At 45.4% G+C, this 20095-nt stretch overlaps 1 protein-coding gene across 1 annotated transcript in view; it reads right to left on the bottom strand.

The window, feature by feature from the left end:
• Positions 1-14833: 14833 nt before the first annotated feature.
• Positions 14834-20095, bottom strand: part of LOC115477383 (prostaglandin F synthase 1-like) — an 87510-nt gene continuing 82248 nt past the window's right edge. The window contains exon 10 of the mRNA XM_030214224.1: positions 14834-15519. Coding sequence (XP_030070084.1) covers positions 15477-15519 — 43 coding nt within the window. The 3' untranslated portion in view covers positions 14834-15476. The remainder of the gene's footprint in view (positions 15520-20095) is intronic.

The following is a 20095-nucleotide window of genomic DNA, read 5'->3' as shown; positions in this document are numbered from 1 at the left end:
GGAGAGAGTGAGGGGGGATGTGTGGGAGCAGAGGGCACTTTGAGGAGGGAGTTAAGGGTGGTGAAGAGACGACAAGAGTTAGAGCTGAGGGAATTAGTCAATTGGGTGTAATAGTCCTGTTTGGCGAGGAATAGGGAGGACTGGAAGGAGGATAGCATTAATTTGTAATGAATGAAATCAGTATGGGTGTGAGATTTCCTCCAGAGGCTCCTATGAGGAACCGTGCCAAAGGCTTTGCTGAAATCCAAGTAGATTACATCTAGCATGTCCCTAATCCAGTTCTCTGGTCACCCAGTCAATCAGATTTGTTTGTCATGATTTACCTTTGGTAAAACCATGTTGCCTCAGATCTTGTAATTCATTGGATTCTAGGAAATTTATTATCCTTTCCTTCAGTAATGCTTCCATGGTCTTCTCCACTTCCATGGAACCTCTCACATCTCTAATGATTTATTAAACAAATCTTTAAGACAACCCGCCAGAACCTCTCTAAGTTCCCTCAATATCCTGGGATGGATCCCATTTGGTCCCATGGCTTTGTCCACTTTCAATTTTTCACTCTGTTCATAAATATATTTTTCTGTGAACAGTGCAATATCCACTCTATTCTCATATATACGTTTACCAGTTGATCGTGGTCCTTCTCCAGGATTTTCTTCCGTGAACACAGATCAGAAGTATTTGTTTAGCACGTTCACTTTTTCTTCATCGCTTTCCACATAGCCATCCACAGCATCTTTCAGTCTCGCAATTCCATTTTTAGCCTTCCTCCTTTCACTGATATACCTTAAAAAAAATTTTGTCTCCTTTCCTTACATTTCTAGCCATCTGCTATTCCTCCTCTGCTTTCGCCAGACGTATCTCCCTCTTGGCTTCTTTCAGTTTCTTCCGGTATTCCTTTCTGTTTTCCTGTTCTTGCGTTTTCCTGTATTTCATGAATGCCACCTCTTTTGCCTTTATTATCTCAGCCAATTGTTTAGAGAACCATATCAGTTTCCTTTTTTTTCTTTTATTCATTTTCCTTACATAAAGGTCAGTAGCCATTTAAATAGCTCTTTTTAGCCTGGACCACTGTCTTTCCACTTCTTGTATGTCTTTCCATCCCATCAGCTCCTTCTTCAGGTACACCCCATTTTAATAAAGTCATCATGTTTGAAATCCATGACTTTGAGTTTGGAGTGGCTTCCTTATGCTGTAGCTGTTATATCAAAACAAACCATCTGATGATCACTTTTGCCCAGGTGGGCACCTACTCTGACATTAGACACACTTTCCCCATTTATGAGCACCAGATCCAGCATTGCTCCTTCCCTCGTGGGACCCATCACCTCTGAGCAGAGCACTTTGAAAGGAATCCACTATCTCCCTACTTCTTTCTGATTCTGCAGATGGAACTTTCCAGTCCACATCTGGCACGTTGAAATCTCCCAATAACAGCACTTCCTCTTTCTTTCCCAACTTTTGGGAAGAATACTTTATCATCATTGTTGTCATTATCATCTGCATTAGAAGTGGTGCTCTCTAATTCATCACTTGCATCTTCATCTTCATTTTGTTATCATACTGTCCAATTACAAAGAACTCTTTCACAAAGTTGGAATCATTGTCTGTTGTACTAACAATTTTTCATCTGATGGCAAACTCTATTTGAATGTCTTTGAGAACGGATGCAAGAACATCAAATATGTGTGAACCCTTCAGTCAAGGCTAGACAAGCACACTTCCTTTCCAAAGACTATCAATTCAGTGGACAGTCACCTCAATGTAAAATTTTCCATGGGACGACCAGCAGTCTATTGTGGTAGAAATATATGACTGTTCACCAAGAATTGAAACCAGCTTCAGCTTTATCTCTGCTTTAAAGTAACCCAATTCATCACTGTTCTGTTTAGCTGGAGACCAGTAACCAGTTCAACAACCACAAGTCACTCCACTGTTCTTAAAGGCTATATTTACTGATCAGCAAAATTTAAGATGAGGTGATCCCCTATTGGTTTGACAGTAAAATCCTGTGCCTAGTTTTTCTGTTTCATTTGGTTTACTGAGGAATCATCATTTACATTTCTGCTTTTACTTTTTACTTTTAACTGCAAGCATCAGATATAACTGACTAAAAGTATTAAAATTGGTGAAATTATTACTTCTGTAAAAGTAACAAATGTTATCCTGTATTTCTTTATAAGTAAAAGTGACAAAAATTTTACTTAAGTACGGTAACTAATTACATTTACTTAGTTACTATACAACACTGGATACCAACTTAGACTCCATGATGTTCTTAGAATTCACATTGCTTGTAGAGACAGTGATTTTGCTGAATGTTTTGACTGTTTGCTTACTGCTAATAAAATACTTGGCCCCAAAGAGCATTTTCAGCCTGGATTGGGATCTGGCAAGGTATCAGAGACGTAGCCAGACTCAGTATTTTGGATGCTCCCTCCCTCCCGCCCAACCACATACCACAAATATCTTCCCGGAGATATTTTTTAAGAACATAAGAGGGGTTTTTTCACATCTTCTCCCTCTACTCTGCAGCATCCCAGGATCTGCGCTCCTGTCTCTGAACTCCATCCCTCCTCGATGTCTGTACAGGTGTTCTCTGCACCTGCAATGATTCATTCTTGCTGCTTGTGCCAGCCTCGCAGTCTTCCATCTGCCATGTCCCACCCTTGCTGATTTCACCGCATGTTTCCTGTCTGGTAGAATCAGTGCTTTTTTTGTGCTGGTACGCAATGGTACGGTGTACCGGCACCTTTTTATTCTCTACCAGATAGGTGCAGGTCTCCTTCCCTCCCGACTCAGCTCCCCAACCAGCAGCCCGACTAAGCTCCGTTCCTCCTCCTCCCCTCCCCTCCCCCCTGGCAGCCCAAATCAGCTCCATTCCTCCTCTCCCCCCCCCCGGCAGCCAGAATCAGCTCCGTTCCTCCTCCTTCCCTTCCCCCCCGGCAGCCCGAATCAGCTCCGTTCCTAGTCCTCCGCTTCCCGGCAGCCCAACTCAGCTTCGTTCCTTCCCCCCCCCAAAGCGTTTAACCTTTTTACTGTCCATGGCAGCGACGTTAGTAAAGAAGAAGGCACTGCAGGCTCGCCTCCAGCTTCTCCTTCCCTCTTCACACAGTGTCCCGCCCTCGCGGAAACAGGAAATGCATCATCAGAGAAGGTGGGGCACTGTGTGAAGAGGGAAAGAGAAGCTGGAGGCGAGCCTGCAGTGCCTTCTTCTTTACTAATGTTGCTGCCATGGACAGTAAAAAGGTTAAATGCTTTGGGGGAGGGGCAGGAAAGAACAGAGAGGAGGGTTGTCGGGGAGCTGAGGGAGGGCAGGGAGAATTGCTGGACATGGTGGGGAGGGCAGGGGGAAGAGAACAGATTGCTGGACATGGAGAGGAGGGGGAAGAGAACAGATCACTGGACATGGAGAGGAGGGGAGGGCAGGGGGAGAGAAGAAATCACTGGAGGAGGGGAGGGCAGGGGCAGAGAACATATCACTGGGCAGGGAGAGAAGGGGAGGGCAGGGGGAGAGAACAGATTGCTGGAGAGTAGGGGAGGGCAGGTGGAAAGAAGAGATCGCTGGACATGGAGAGAAGGGGAGAGGAGAGGAGGGCAGGGGAAGAGAACAGATCACTGGATAGGGCAGGGGGAGAGAACAGATCGTTGGCCATGGAGGGGAGGGCAGGGGGAGAGAACAGATCGCTGGCGAGGAGGGGAGGGCAGGGGGAAAGAAGAGATCACTAGACAAGGAGAGAAGGGGAGGGCAGGGGGAGAGAAACGAGATTGTTGGAGAGGAGGGGAGGACAGGGGGAGAGAAGAGATCGCTGGAGAGGAGGGGAGGGCAGGGGGTGAGAAGAGATCGCTGGAGAGGAGGGAACGGCAGGGGGAGAGAAGAGATTGCTGGACATGGAGAGAAGGGGAGGGCAGGGGGGAGAGAAAAGAGATCACTGGAGAGGAGGGGAGGGCAGGGGAGAGAGGAGATTGCTGGCCATGGATGGATGGAGGGGAGGGCAGGGAAGAGAGGAGAATTGCTGGACATGGGTGGATGGAGGGGAGGGCAGGGGGAGAGAAGGGGAGGGCAGGGAGAGAGAAGAGATCGCTGGACATTGATGGATGGAGGGGAGGGCAGGGGAGAGAGGAGAATTGCTGGACATGGATGGATGGATGGAGGGAGGGGAGGGAAGTGAGGAAGATACACATTGAGGGGAGGGAAGGGAGGAGAAATGCTGGACATGATTGGAGTAGAGGGTAGGGAAGAGAGGAGAAATGTTGGACAAGGATGGAGAGAAGGAAAGACAAAGGAAGGAGATGCACATGGAGTGGAAGGGAGAGAGGAGAAATGATGGTCATGGATGGAGGGGAGGGAAGACAGAGGAAGTAGATGCACATGGATGGAGGGGAAATTGCTGAATTGAAGGACTGGATTGGAGCACTTTGAGGGCAGATGTTATCAATAGAAATCAAACAAAATAAAACATGGAAAAGAAAATAAGATGATACCTTTTTTATTGGACATAACTTAATACATTTCTTGATTAGCTTTCGAAGGTTGCCCTTCTTCGTCAGATCGGAAATAAGCAAATGTGTTGGCAGATAGTATATATAAGAGAAACATCAAAGCGTCACTTTGACAGTCTGACAGAGTGGAAGGGTGGGGGTATGCATATACTATCTGCCAACACATTTGCTTATTTCCGATCTGACGAAGAAGGGCAACCTTCGAAAGCTAATCAAGAAATGTATTAAGCTATGTCCAATAAAAAAGGTATCTTATTTTCTTTTCCATGTTTTATTTTGTTTGATTTCTATTGATAACCTTTAAGAGTGGACTAACACGGCTACCACACCTCTCTAGGGCAGATGTTGAAACTAGAGAAAGGATAGGGACAGGGCTACAGATGGTAGACAGGACACATAAGGACACAGAAGGATGGTGGACATGGTGAAAGAAAAATTATCAAATGGAAAGAAGACACTGCATAAAACAGAAGACACTGGGACCAAAGCTAATAGAAAAACTAAATGCTCAGACAGGAAAGGTAGAAAACATTTTTTATTCAGAATTTATTAATTGGAATATGTCAGCTTTTGGAAATGTGCATCTGTGATATTTTGCATGCAAGTTTCAATCCAATTTTTCTAGTATTGCTGCATGCTGAGTCTGATTTCTTGAGGTAACTTTCCAGTTCAGTATTTTGCCTTCATATCTGTTGTGTCATGTGTTTTTCATGCGTGATCAAGATGCAGTATTCTGCTAGCGTGTAGTATTTGCAGCCCTCTTTGTTTTTTTTTGTTTGTTTCACTAGGTTGTGTACTGGTGTTTCAGAGCCCGGTGTAATTATAGTGCAGCCTTTCCACGTATAAGGTTGTAGCTGATTTTTTTTGTCTACATTTTTATTAGTTAATAATCAGTCTTCAGGGTTCTTTTTTTGGGGGCCTAGGGACCTGTGTACTATTTTCAATGCTACATTTTTATATGCTCCATGGCTAGTAAAATGGATGTGGCTAATGTGGGGGTGTGGCTACTATAGGGCGGAGCCATAGATAGTGACCCCGCCCTTAAGGTTGGCACGGCATGAGTACCAGCACCTTTTTTCCTTCAAAAAAAGCACTGAGTAGAATGCAGCATATGGAAGCCTGTGGGGCTGGCACAAGCAGCGAGAATGAATGGCTTCAGGTGCCAAGGACACCTGTACCGACACCAGGAAGGGAAGGGGTTTAGAGACCAGAGTGCAGATGCCAGGATGTCATGGAGTAGAGGGCGAAAGAGAGCAGTGTGAAACTGAAGCTGGGAGGGCCTGAGCCAAGATTGGGTTGACCTGTGCCCACCTAGGTCCACCTGTAGTTACACCACTGCAAGAGATGTAGCTGACCTGGAGTATTGTGTTCAGTTTTGGAGGCCGTACCTTGCGAAGGTTGTTAAAAAAATGGAAGCGGTGCAAAGAAAAGCTACGAGAATGGTATGGGATTTGCGTTCTAAGACGTATGAGCAAAGACTTGCTGACCTGAACATGTATACCCTGGAGGAAAGGAGGAACAGGGGTGATATGATACAGACGTTCAAATACTTGAAAGGTATTAATCCGCAAAAAAATCTTTTCCGGAGATGGGAAGGCGGTAGAACGAGAGGACATGAAATGAGATTGAAGGGGGGCAGACTCAAAAAAGATGTCAGGAAGTATTTTTTCACGGAGAAGGTGGTGGATGCTTGGAATGCCCTCCCGCGGGAGGTGGTGGAGATGAAAACGGTAACGGAATTCAAACATGCGTGGGATACGCATAAAGGAATCCTGTGCAGTAGGAATGGATCCTCAGAAGCTTAGCCAAAATTGGGTGGTGGAGCAGGTGGGGGAAGAGAGGTTGGTAGTTGGGAGGCAAGGATAGTGGAGGGCAGACTTATACGATCTGTGCCAGAGCCGGTGATGGGAGGTGGGACTGGTGGTTGGGAGGCGGGAAATACTGCTGGGCAGACTTGTACGGTCTGTGCCCTGAAAAAGGCAGGTACAAATCAAGGTAAGGTATACACATATGAGTTTATCTTGTTGGGCAGACTGGATGGACCATGCAGGTCTTTTTCTGCCGTCATCTACTATGTTACTATGTTACTATGACATGGATGGAGTCCAGTTGAGGTCCTACAGTTCAGAGAGGGATAACTTAAACTAACTGGGTAGAGCTAAAAGCAATCAGTAATCTGCCCCAGAAACAAGAGAAAAGAAGAGCCAGGTTTGGGTAGGTAAGGGCAGAGTGGGAAAAATCCCAGGGTAGCTGAAAGGTGCCATTCCTAGTTAATGGCCATGAGAGATACCATGCACCTCACAAGACTGCATCAACTTTTAATTGAAAGTCTGCAATTTAACCAACCTAAGAAGCAAAACACTTAGACCAGACCTTTTGGATTTTATACTTTCTCAGCTACATAACTTCTCTAAAAGAGTTTTCCAGAGAATTTTTTATTTTATAACAGGTCCCATTTACTCGGCTCAAATCACGCTTCCCACTACATTTAATATACAAGAACTCCAGTTATCCAGATCCAGCACTGAGTACAAACTCACCAATGTGTATGAATCAATCAGTCTCATCCTTCAAGAGTTCTAGGGGCTAACCTTTCTTACATTAGTTTTGTTTTTGAAATAGTTGGCCTTTAGTAAACTACATAGTAATTCACAAACTCTTTGATTTGGAGGACTGTATGCCATACCATTGTGTAGCCTCTCTATGTATTTGATTTTTATATACATGTAGTTTCAGTGGTGTGCTGGAGCAGGCTCTCACAGGCTCGCAAGAGCCGGTTGTTAAGTTTTTAAGAATTTTGGGAGCCGGTTGTTAAAGTAGGGCCCTCCATGGCTACTTAACAACTGGCTCCCAAAATGTGGGCTTGGGCCCCCTGCTGAATTATCTTTTACTTTGCTGGTGGGGATGCTGAGCCCTGCCAGCCAAGTAAATAGACTACTGCTGCTCCCCGCTCCATGTTTCCAGCTCTGGGCAGCAGGCTGGGACTTCTCAAGCATGTGAGAGAAGTTCCAGCATGCTGCTCAGAGCAAGACATTGGGAGTGGTGGCAGTCCATTTATTGGCTGCCAGCAAAGGTATGCCTAGCGTGCCCGCATGAAAGGAGGGAGGAGAGAGAGAGAGCCAAGTGTTTCTACCCCCCCCCCCCCCCCCCGCCACCCCTGGCCCTTCCAACTGCAGAGCTGTCTACGTCCGGAGAAAGAGCCTGTTGTTAAAAATTTACCAGCACACCCCTGTGTAGTTTTACAGTATTCAATGTATAAGCCTCCTTTTTGTGAAGCTCTGCAAGTTTCTTTAATAAATAAAAAGTTATTAACAAAATCCTCTCCAGAAATTACAGTCATTTAAAAGTACACATTTCAGATCAACAGTGAACATTCCAGGCGGTCTTTGGTCTCCTTTGCCTCCAAGACTTTTTCCAGATCAATGTGGGCCCTCAGTTACCATTACAGATTCTCGCTTGTACTGTAAGTGTCGCATACCCTCAGCAATGCTTTCACACTCCTCTACTTGATGGACAGCCTCACAAATTTATTCTCATAAGGGTCAGCAGCACTATTGTGAAGCATTTTGAAGAACACAGCCGTTGGAGCAGAAGCGTGAGTGGAGATTGCTCTTGCCCCCTTCACTCCTCCTCCCACAAACATTTTGGGATGAGTCAGGGTGCCAGAGGGATGGGGTGGCCTGAGCCAACACTCATAGAAAGGGAGGGGTTCTACCATTTTACCCCTGTATCATGGCTGGGAGAGGGATTAGCATACCAGGGAGTGGAAATCTTCCCAGATGATCCATGAAGTCTCCTGTTTGGGCTGATGGACCCTTTAATTTTCTGAGCTATAGTTAATTTTTGAGCAAAAATGGGCCCACGAATCCTTTGTTGCATGCTTGTATTTGCATTTTTTCCCACTAATGAGCTCCTTTGCATGATTTTGCTTCACATCAGCTTATTAATGCAAAATTTACATAGACTATTCCTATGAAGTGCACTTCACTTGAAAGTGTACACTTGCAAAGTGACTTTGCAAAAGTTCACTTCATGCAAGTAGTACAAAATTACTGAACTTTGGTGCCTTTATGCATTTAAAAAGCAGTTTGAACTAATTTTATATATAGGATTGAATTCTGTAAATGGCGCTCAAAATTTATAGAATAGCACTTAGCACAGGGAGCCATGACTACTTTACACCCTTTATAACAGCACATATAAATTGTGGGAACGCCCCCAATCTGCCCATGGCTGTGCCCTCTTTTTGGAGCCATGTGTAATATTTGAATGCAGATCCAGGCATGTAAATATACATGGGTAAATTTTAATTGATGCCAATTAGCAAAAGTAATTACCAATTATCAGTGCTAATTAGCTCATTAATCAATTAAATTGGCATGCAAATTGTGTGCATGCCTAAATTTGCATGCACAATTTCTAGCTACTGTTATAGAATTGGGGGGGGGGGGATGATGTGCAATTTGTGATGTCACTTCTCACTTTATTGTACAGGGTCTTACATTTTTTTAACATGCTCTAATGAATCAAATGTGTTGCTAATGAAGCACATCCTTAATGTTTAGAGACATGAGCAGTTAGCTGATGAATTTGGTAGACCTCAGCCAGTCCAATGCATTAGTCATAAACTGATTGTATGAAACTTATTCTTTTTGAAGAACGTGAACATGAGATTTCATAATCTGATGATCTTTTGTTTGCATTCATTCACATTCATACCCTATGGAAGTGTAAAGAGTCCAACTGCACATAAGAACTAAGAGGAGTAGTTATTAAGGTACAGTAAAAGTTGGGCATTTACGGCACCTGGATGGACTACAGGAGTCACCAACCAGAAGTGTTCACTGCAAGCTGTGATGTGGAATTTACATAGTAATGAGGTGTTTTGCATGTATTTGTATGTTTGCATATCATTACTACTACTACTACTACTACTACTTATCATTTCTATAGCGCTACTAGACGTACGCAGCGCAGTACACATGAACATGAAGACTGTGTACTCTACTGTGACTTAACTAAGGGTGCGTTACAGTCACCAAGGACACATAGGGTAGGCATTTCAGGATGGTGGGTAGCCCTTTGGGGGTGGGGTGGGGTGGGGTGGAGTGCTTGATTATGGGGTTGGGGGCTGTCTGTGGAGACCTGGGGGGCTTGATCGGTGAGGTTGGAGAGAGAAGGTTTCAGAAGGCTGGAGGGTGTGTGTGTGTGTGTGAAACGGCACGAGCTCTTCAATCTCTCCCCGGCATCATCGAGCTGCAGCTTCAAGGCCCGATGCTCCTGGCTTTTGGCTGGGATTATTTTACCATCATTTTAATCCTTGAACATGATTTGCAGTGGTAACCAGTGGTGACCTTAAGATCACCACAGTAGGACAAGGCAAACTCTGTTAGAGCCTTTTAAGTCACATTAACATGACTCAAGGAAGGCCTTAACACAGCTTGATAACTCCCTCCTTAAGTTCATGTTCTTATGCTCTATAAACACAAAACTACGGTTGAACACATTAAATAATGCAATGCCTTGCCAAAAAAAGAATACAAATGGTTTACTAGTTAGGAAGCTGATAAATGCACATAGGAGTTTTACTCAAGATGTCAAGGGACTCAGTTGAAAGAAAGAGTTATTCGTGCAGTCTTGGATTTCTGATAATAATCATCCTGTTGCAGCAGCAGCACTGATTCCAAAAAGGGGCTACAAATACCATAACACGTTCAGATGCACGCTCAAAAACCTAAGCTAGCTGCACTTATCACATCTTCCTAATTCTAGAGCTTAACTGACAAATTTCAGTAAAACCAACATAGCTTTTTTTTATATATAGCAACCACTTCTGTTTTGGTGTTTATTTTCTGTCCCTGTGTAACCTGGTCCTGCTATCCTGGGTTAGGGGGGGAAGCCTCAAGATGCTGGCAGTCACTTACTTAGGTCCAGGTCCTGTCAGCTTATCCACTCAGGAACCACAAGACACACAGAAGATTGAAAGTATCTGGAACATTTATTTAACTGTTTAACCGATGGCTTCACTGCATTGATCTTCATACAGTTCAGATATAAATCATAATTGCTTTCAAGAAAGTCACAAGCAATAGTGCATTTCTGGGTTAACACATGTGCATAACCCTCATGCCTGTCCTGCAGTCTAACTGGAACCCAGAACAGATTTCACTGTCCCAATGTACTTCAATTCCATCCAGGATAGACTCCTTGGAACTGTCTTCTCCCTTTGGGCTGCCACTCTGAAGGTCTTGCCTTAGCCAGGGGTAGATCACACTCCAACCGAGCTCCGGTTACTGGACTCTCCAATCTGCTGAGTTTCTGGCTCCTCAAATAGCTGATGCAATGTAACAGCTCAATGTCTATGAGAGGCATAATCAAAAGGGACACTCGAGTTTTGTTGAGGATGTCCTTGCAAAACCTCCCGATGGAGGGGCGGAGAAACCCATATTAGTGAAACAAGATGGACGTCCATCTTTTGTTTCGATAATATGGTCGGGGACGCCCAAATCTTGAAATTTTGGTCGTCCTTAGAGATGGTTGTCCCTAGACTTGGTCGTTTCTGATTTTCAGCGATAATGGAAACCAAGGACGCCCATCTCAGAAATGACCAAATGCAAGCCCTTTGGTCATGGGAGGAGCCAGCATTTCTAGTGTATTGGTCCCCCTGACATGCCAGGACACCAACCGGGCACCCTAGGGGGCACTGCAGTGGACTTCATAAAATACTCCCAGGAACATAGCTCCCTTACCTTGTGTGCTGAACTTCCCAAAACCCTCCTAAACCCCCCTACCCACAACTGTACACCACTACCATAGCCCTTATGGGTGAAGGGGGGGCACCTAGATGTGGGTACAGTGGGTTTCTAGTGGGTTTTGGAGGGCTCGCTGTTTCCTCCACAAACATAACAGGTAGGGAGGGGGATGGGCCTGGATACGCCTGCCTGAAGTGCACTGCACCCACTAAAACTGCTCCAGGTACCTGCATACTGCTGTGATGGAGCTGAGTATGACATCTAAGGCTGGCACAAAATATTTTTATAGATATTTTTTGAGGGTGGGAGGGGGTTAGTGACCACTGGGGGAGTAAGGGGAGGTCATCCCCGATTCTCTTCTGTGGTCATCTGGTCATTTTAGCCACCTTTTTGTGCCTTGGTCGTAAGAAAAACAGAACCAGGTAAAGTCGTTCAAGTGCTTGTCAGGGACGCCCTTATTTTTCCATTATGGGTCGAGCACGTCTATGTGTTAGGCACACCCAAGTCCCGCCTTTGCTATGCCTCTGATACGCCCCATTGAACTTTGGCCATCCCTGCGATGGAAAGCAGTTGGGGATGTCCAAAATCGGCATTCGATTATACCAATTTGGACAACCCTGGGAGAAGAACGCCTATCTTTCGATTTATGTCGAAAGATGGGCGTCCTCTTTCAAAAATGAGCCTGTATGGCTTCAATCTGTTGGTTCTTCATTGCAGGACCCCCCCTTAATTGCAATGGGTAACCTGGCAGGGGGCTATAAGTAACACAGAACTCAGGCAACCAAGGACCTAGTTACTCTGTCAAGAGGCAGAACCAAGGACAAATCTTTTCCTCTGAGCTTCCCTCTTATAACTTCTGAGCTCCTCCTGGGTCCTCCAGTCACTCCCCTAATGACCTGCTACCCAAGGCTCACTCTGTCATGTTCTTAAACAAGCCATGGGTTACACCTGCAATCCACTCAATGCTCATATGCAAGTGGTCTACATAAGCAACAGGCTGGATCCATTTTATAATCTCTGAGGACAGAATTTATTTGTGAGAAGCATTTCTTCTTCACCACTAGTACTAATTATTTCTATAGCACTAGATATATAGACCATTGTTATAATTTAAATTTCGAAAGGATATCTGGGCATTCAGATTTGATGGTCTCAATTATGAAAATAAATGTGACAGACATCAGTTCTAAGGACCAAAAAGACATTGACAAAGTAAAGACAGACAAAAGAGGACACGAAGAATGTTGTGCAGCCCATGCCATAAAAAACACTGCCCGAAGAAGCTAAAATGGCATAACTTCAGTAAATATAAAAAAGTAAACTTTTTTTCATTGAATGAAAACCTTAAAGATAAAAAGTCATATCGATTTGAAGCAAGGGAGGTTAAAAATAACATGAAGAGATGCTTTTTCACCAAGGCTCATCAACATATGGCGACCACTAGACCAGGGCGTACCAAGGGTGGAGCGGTGGGGTCGGTCCTCCCCAGGTGCACGCTGCAAGGGGGTGCAGGGAGCAGTCGTGGGGCTGTTCCCTGCTCCCTCTGATGTTACTTCTTGTTCCGGGGCAGGGAGCAGGTAGAGCTGACAGTTGCGTGACTGCTCCCTGCATCCCCAGGAGGTGAGCGGTGCGCTTGGGGGTGGGGGTGATTCGCTGGGAGGAGGCACAAAGGCGATCTGCCCCAGGTGGCAGCCAACCTAGGAACATCACTGCACTAGACAACTCCTCCACTGGTAGAAGCCACTGAAGGAATTGTCTAGTGGATAGTGCAGTGGATTCAGAACTTGTGGAACTGGGTTTGAATCCCACTGCAGCTCCTTGTGACTCCATTACCCCAGGTATAATACTTAGATTGTGAGCCCACAAGGGACAGAAAGTACCTGAATACAGGGGCGGCCCAACCATTAAGCTAGTTGAGGCGGGGGCCTCAGGCGGCACTTTTCTGGTAGCAGCATCTCCCCCTTCCACCCTCCATTCTGTTTCCAAAGTTTACCTTCTTTTTACATTTTTTTTAAAGTCAGCGGTGTCAGTGATTCTCATATGCTGCTCTGCTGCCGGAACCCACCTCTTCTCTTACTGCAGCCCGCCTCTCTGATGTAACTTCCTGTTTCCTCAAAGGTAGCCGCAGTACAGAAAGGGTCGGTGCTACTGGCAGGGCAGTGTATGGGAATTGCTGCCGCTACCGGCTTTTGGAAAATGGAGAAAGAAGGTAAATTCGGGAAGGGGGTGGAGGAAGGATGGGGGAGATTCAAGAACTTGACCTGGTGGGGGCGGCATCTCAGCCCTGCCTCAGGTGGCATTTTGCCTTGGGCTGCCCCTGCCTGCATATAATAATTGTGAACCGTTTTGATTGTACCACAAAAAGGCAGTATATCAAATACTCTTACCCTTAACGGTGAAGGACTTCAATCATGCATGGAAGACAAACAAAGCAGGCATTTCTATAAATGGGAGGCCTCTTTTAAGCATCCCAGTGCCATGTGGTGAGAGTATCTGGGCTTCTGGATGCCACTCTACTAGTGTAACGCAGTATCGGCATGCCTCAGATCTAGGCACCAGCCACTGACCTGCTGTTACTGCATGCACCTAAATATGGCAAAGAGGGCATGTAAATAAGTGGCAGCTCCACCCATGTGAACACCCCCTTTCAGTTACAGAATAGCGCTTAGTTGGTTTGCTGCCACCTACGCATGTAAGAGTACACTTTCCTGCAAAAGTGCTGGCATTCTGTGAATTTATGCACACGAGTGGCATAAAATGTGGGCACCCAATGATAGAATTGGTACATCAAAGGACATACTGGGCAAGCTCCCAACAATAATTGCACAGCATTTGCACTTATCGTGTGTTAATATTTGGTGTTAAAGCATGGTATGTGAGAAAAAAACTTATCACACTTTAGTAAAAGGAACTTTTATTGACTTTAGATTAAGAGAGAATGAGAATCTTATAAATGACATTTCTTTAAGATACAGCCTGATTTCCACTCTACAATAAAATCACAGAACTTTGGCTCTGATATTGTTGACCTATATTGCTTAATTGATTGCTTAGTTCTTCTGCTGATTCTTTAAGTTAATTCCCCCTCATATTCGGAGTTATTTAACTGGCCAGGAATGGCTCCTGGCCAGTTAAATAGCACTTAATCGGCTATCTGTGAATATTCAATGGGGGAAAACCCATTGAATAGGCAGCACGAGGGTGGAGGATTCTAAATATGGTGCCTAAAAAATCAGCATTGAAAACATTTCCGTCTAAGCGTGTCCTATAAGCAGCGCCTAGATTTATGTGTGGTATATAGAATATGCTTAGTTGATATTCCAGCGCTTAAAACTAAGCGCGTCCATTTATGCCAATGAAAACATGGTGTAAATCCCAACGCGTAATTTTAACTGCATTGGGTTATATTGTATAACTGCATGCATAAATTTGGGAATGCTCACAAAATGCCCATTTCTCCACCCATAACCACGTCCATTTTTGCCTGCGTTCATTAGAAGTTAGGCACAGTGCATTACAAAATATGCTTAGTGAGTAGTGTGCGAAAATTCTAATTATTGCCAGTTAGTGATTATTGCTTGTTACTACTACTACTACTACTTATCATTTCTAAAGCGCTACTAGACGTACGCAGCGCTGTGCACTTGAACATTGTTAAATGCTTTTATCAATGGTGATTAGCTTGTTAAGCCAATTAAGTTACACACGCTGTTAAAGAATCCACTTGGATTTCGGCCTGGAATGCAAGGTACACTACATATATAGAATCCTGGGGACAGCAGCTAACTAGCTATGTAGCCAACATTCAGCCCATCATCGGCTAAGATTGGTGGCCAAATCGGGCCGCCCAAATAACAGGCCTATCTTTGGCTGCTATAAACGTAACTGGCCAGTGTTGAATATTGGCTTGGCCGGTTAAGTTTAAACCAGCCAAAATTAAACCGAATATTCAATGCCGATCACCAGAAACAGCCCAGCTTTGATATCCGACCTCACCTTCCGACCGCAAGAATTAGCCAGGATGCCTCCCGTGGTCTGAATATCGGCACCATTGTATTTTAGCATCTGCATGACTACCATTTACAGAGAAAAGAACCCTGAAACCACCTCCATGATATAATCAGCAAATGTTGTGAAAAAATGGAGCAAAACAATTCTTGAAGCAAAGCAATTCTTGAAGGGAGGGATGCAAGCTTTACAAATCTTCACAGAAGTGTCTCCTTAATATTCATCGTGAAATGGATATTCAGGGTGGTCTGCTAATCTGCAAAAGAGAAATTAGAAAGAAAGTTTCAGGTATCTTAGAACTGTGACACTGAAGGACAACCTCTCTAAATGCAGCCCTTCAAAGATCATGATTAATAGCTAATCCCCCTCTTGGATTTTTCTGGTGCCATTCTCATCTCATTCCTGATCGATCCTTACTGACAGTACTATCTGGCACCTAACTCGCCACCTGGTGGTCAGACCTGGTGGCTGCGATGGACTATCTGTTTGCTGTTTCCCATGTTCCAGAAGTCATGCTGGTCTGGTCCGGTCCGGATCTTCCAGCCTTCCAGACTGTCTTGGGATTTTTGGAACTTAGCAGTACCCTTACCTGGTGAACTCCCTTGTATGTTGCCTTTATTAAGCACCTGGGAACTTTCAGGCTTTGCCTTGGCAACAGAGGTCTTCAGCTGTGTTCTTGTCCTTGTTAGTCTGTTGCGGTTCCTGCCCTGAATGCTTGCTTTGCCTGTCTTTGACCCTGCTTGTGTTCCTGGATTATTTTACTGATTGCTGCCTGCCTTTGACTCCGCTGGTTTCCTGGTTTATTCTACTGTCTGCTGCCTGCCCAAGACTCTGCTTGTTTCCTGGTTTGTTCTACTGTCTGCTGCCTGCCCAAGACTCTGCTTGTTTCCTGGTTTATTCTACTGTCTGCTCCCTGCCCAAGACCCTGTTTGATCCTTGGTTTACGTTTGATTGTCGCCAGCCTACAGACTCTGTGTGGTTCCTGGTTTCCCTGCTGCTTTGCTGCCTGCCGGTAAGACTCTGCTTGATACATGGACTATTCTCCTGCTGCTGCTTAGTGCTTCTGTTCCAGTCCAGCTGCTCCAGTCCAGCCTGCACCTGTCTGTCTGTGGTCTGCCTTGCCTCCTGTTTGGGTGATTTACCTGCCGCTCCTCGGCAGTGGCCCAAGGGCTCACAGACCCAGTGTTTCGCGAGAAGCGTAACACTTAGCTAGAGAATTGAATGCATTGTGCTAAACAATCAGACACATCCCCTTCATCAAATGAACAGCAACAGATCTTAGAGATGCAGTCATTAGCATGCATTTGGCTCATTATGCTGCCTTAAAATTTCAGTGCACACAAAAATTGCTTTAATGAATATTACTTATGAATTAACCCATGTAGAATCAATTTCTCCCATTAATAAGTTCTACTATAGGCTAGAACATTTTATTAATAAGAATATGTGAAATTAATTTTAAAAATTCCAATTTAGCCGTTTCTTTCGAAAATGCCCCTCTATGTTTCCTTATGGAATAGGCCTAAAATAGGCACCATAACCAGGACCTTTAGCAAACACCCTGTTATAGAATTACCTTTAAGGGGTAATTCTATAAAGGAAGTGCTTAACTTTTACATGGCAAATACATGCATAAATGACCTCTATACTGGCATATATGGGCCTCTGTGTGTGCATACAAGCATAAATGCCTACAATCTGGCTATGTGCTATCCTACAGGTGTGTGTTCACACGGGTGGAGTCTGGGTGAAGCAGATACATGGCACAAACTTACACCAGTAACTTATAGAATTCTATAAGTTATGCATGTATCTCCTGAATATTTATTTGGTGCATTTTTACCCACATTTTCCCACATAAGCAGGCACAATGCGGCTTACATCAAGTCAAGAGTATACAATTCAGTATAGAGATGGCATAGTAACAGAATGTGACAGGAGGGGAAGGTACACGGGATGACACGGGCAAAGGACAGGGGTGAAGAGCCAACAAGTGGTAAGGGTAGTAGCCAGGGGAATAAGCCTTGGCGAATAAGAAGGTCTTTAAGGACTTCTTGAACTGCTGATGGTCCACAAGCTCCTTAAACTGTCGTGGCAGGACATTCCAAGATTGTGTGCTGATGTAGGGGAAGGACGAAGCATAAAGAGTCTTGTATTTTACATGCCTACAGGTGGGGTAATGAAGATGGAGGTAAGTCCTTGCAGAGCTCTGGGCATTTCTAGAGGGCAGATCGATTAGAGTAAGCAAGTATTCTGGGGCTTCCCCGTAGATTATCTTGTGTGTAAGTGAACAGATTTTCAGGAGCAAACATTTACACCATGGCTGGTATAAGTGCTCAAGTTTACACACATATATACGTATATACCCAGTTATGCTAGTATTCTATAAAGGCTCCATTGAGGCACCCTCAAAGGGCCACTTCATAGAATTGTCCTCCATCTGTATAACTTCTCTATCCTAAGATATTCATAGGCTATATGGATTCTACTGGCTGTAACAGGCCCATAGCAAGGGATGTGTGGTCAATGCAGCTGTCTGGGGCACAAAGGAGGCCAGGGTGCTAAAATTGTGTCCCATCCATTCCCAACCCTGCCACACCATAGTAACATAGTAAACGTGGAGGGGCATAATCGAACGGAAACGCCTATCTCTATGGGCGTTTATCTCCGAGAACGGGTCCGTGAAGGGGCGGGCCGAACCATATTTTCGAAAAAATGGACGTTTTTGAGCACGGCGTTTGTTTTTTTTAGCGATAATGGAAACTAAAAACGCCCAGCTCAAAAACATCCTAATCCGAGCCATTTGGTCGTGGGAGGGGCCAGGATTCGTAGTACACTGGCCCCCCTGATATGCCAGGACACCAACTGGGCACCCTAGGTCAGTGCGGTGGACTTCAGAAAAAGCTCCCACATGCATAGCTCCCTTACCAAGGGTGCTGAACACCCAACCCCCCTCCCCCAAAACCCACAAATGTACAACACTACCATAGCTCTTAGGGGTGAAGGGGCATCTACATGTGGGTACAGTGGGTTTTGGAGGCCTCCCATTTACCAGCACAAGTGTTACAAGTAGAGGGGGGATGGGCCTGGGGCCACCTGGCTGAAGTGCACTGCGGTACCCACTAAAAGTGCTCCAGGGACCTGCATACACGCAGGCCTCTAGGACTGGTTGCTGCTATATAACATTGGCACACCAGTTTACACCTGAAGAGTAATCTCTCCGAAAACGTCCTTTATTGGAATAAGCACGTTTACTCACAGTTAACTGCAGATCAGAGGTTGTGCCCCACTGGCAACGAGTCTCCCTGGTACTGAGATGAGCAGTAGGTCAGAGCTGGCAGAATGCTGTACAATGCCCTCTTTCAGCCACATTCAAGAGAAGAACTAAGTTGTCTAACGTGGCTAACACAGGAAAGGGAACTAAAACTGGCTTACAAAAATGGCCACTACCGCATGGACTACAACAGGAAACACAACAGGGCACACTCTGACCCAGTAGGCAGGGGGAAAAGCACCATGGGAGAAGAGCCTACCAACTACCAACATCGTGAGACTGTAACACAAGCTAATGAAATCACGGAGCCCAATACCCTACACCCACCACAATGCAATGCTGATGTGACCCTGTAGTGCACCCGAGAGCCACATCTGACCCAGGGAAAGGCTGTGAGAGGATCGAACACATTCTGCTGTCATGGAGGTGGGTACGGCATTTGAGGCTGGCATACAGGCTGGAAAAAAAGTTTTTAAAGTGGGGTTTTTTTGGTGGGAGGGGGTTAGTGACCACTGGGGGAGTCCGGGGAGGTCATCCCCGATTCCCTCCAGTGGTCATCTGGGCAGTTGGAGCACTTTTTTGGGACTTGTTCGTGAAAAAAAAGGGTCCAAAAAAAGTGACCCAAAATCGTGATAAAAACGCCTTTTTTTCGATTATCAGCTAAAGACGCCCATCTCTCCTCGGCTGATAGCCACGCCCCAGTTCCGCCTCCACCACGCCTCCGACACGCCCCGTCAACTTTATTCGTTTCCGCAACGGAGTGCAGTTGGAAACGCCCAAAATCGGCTTTCGATTATACCGATTTGGGCGCCTTTGCGAGACAAACGTCTATCTCCCGATTTAGGTCGCACTATAGGCGTTTTTCTCTTTCGAAAATAAGCTGGATAGTAACATAGTAACATAGTAGATGACGGCAGAAAAAGACCTGCACGGTCCATCCAGTCTGCCCAACAAGACAACTCATATGTACTACTTTTTGTGTATACCCTACTTTGATTTGTACCTGTGCTCTTCAGGGCACAGACCGTATAAGTCTGCCCAGCACTATCCCCGCCTCCCAACCACTGGCTCTGGCACAGACCGTATAAGTCTGCCCAGCACTATCCCCGCCTCCCACCACTGGCTCTGGCACAGACTGTATAAGTCTGCCCAGCACTATCCCCGCCTCCCACCACTGGCTCTGGCACAGACTGTATAAGTCTGCCCAGCACTATCCCTGCCTCCCACCACCGGCTCTGGCACAGACCGTATAAGTCTGCCCAGCACTATCTCCGCCTCCCAACCACCAGCCCCGCCTCCCGATCTCGACTAAGCTCCTGAGGATCCATTCCTTCTGCACAGGATTCCTTTATGCTTATCCCACGCATGTTTGAATTCTGTTACCGTTTTCATTTTCACCACCTCCTGCGGGAGGGCATTCCAAGCATCCACTACTCTCTCCGTGAAAAAATACTTCCTGACATTTTTCTTGAGTCTGCCCCCCTTCAATCTCATTTCATGTCATGTCCTCTCGTTCTACTGCCTTCGCATCTCCTGAAAAGGTTCGTTTGCGGATTAA

Source organism: Microcaecilia unicolor, chromosome 9, assembly GCF_901765095.1.
Source record: "Microcaecilia unicolor chromosome 9, aMicUni1.1, whole genome shotgun sequence".
In the NCBI taxonomy this organism is placed as follows: Eukaryota; Metazoa; Chordata; class Amphibia; order Gymnophiona; family Siphonopidae; genus Microcaecilia; species Microcaecilia unicolor.
This window is presented reverse-complemented; position numbering and strand designations above follow the sequence as displayed.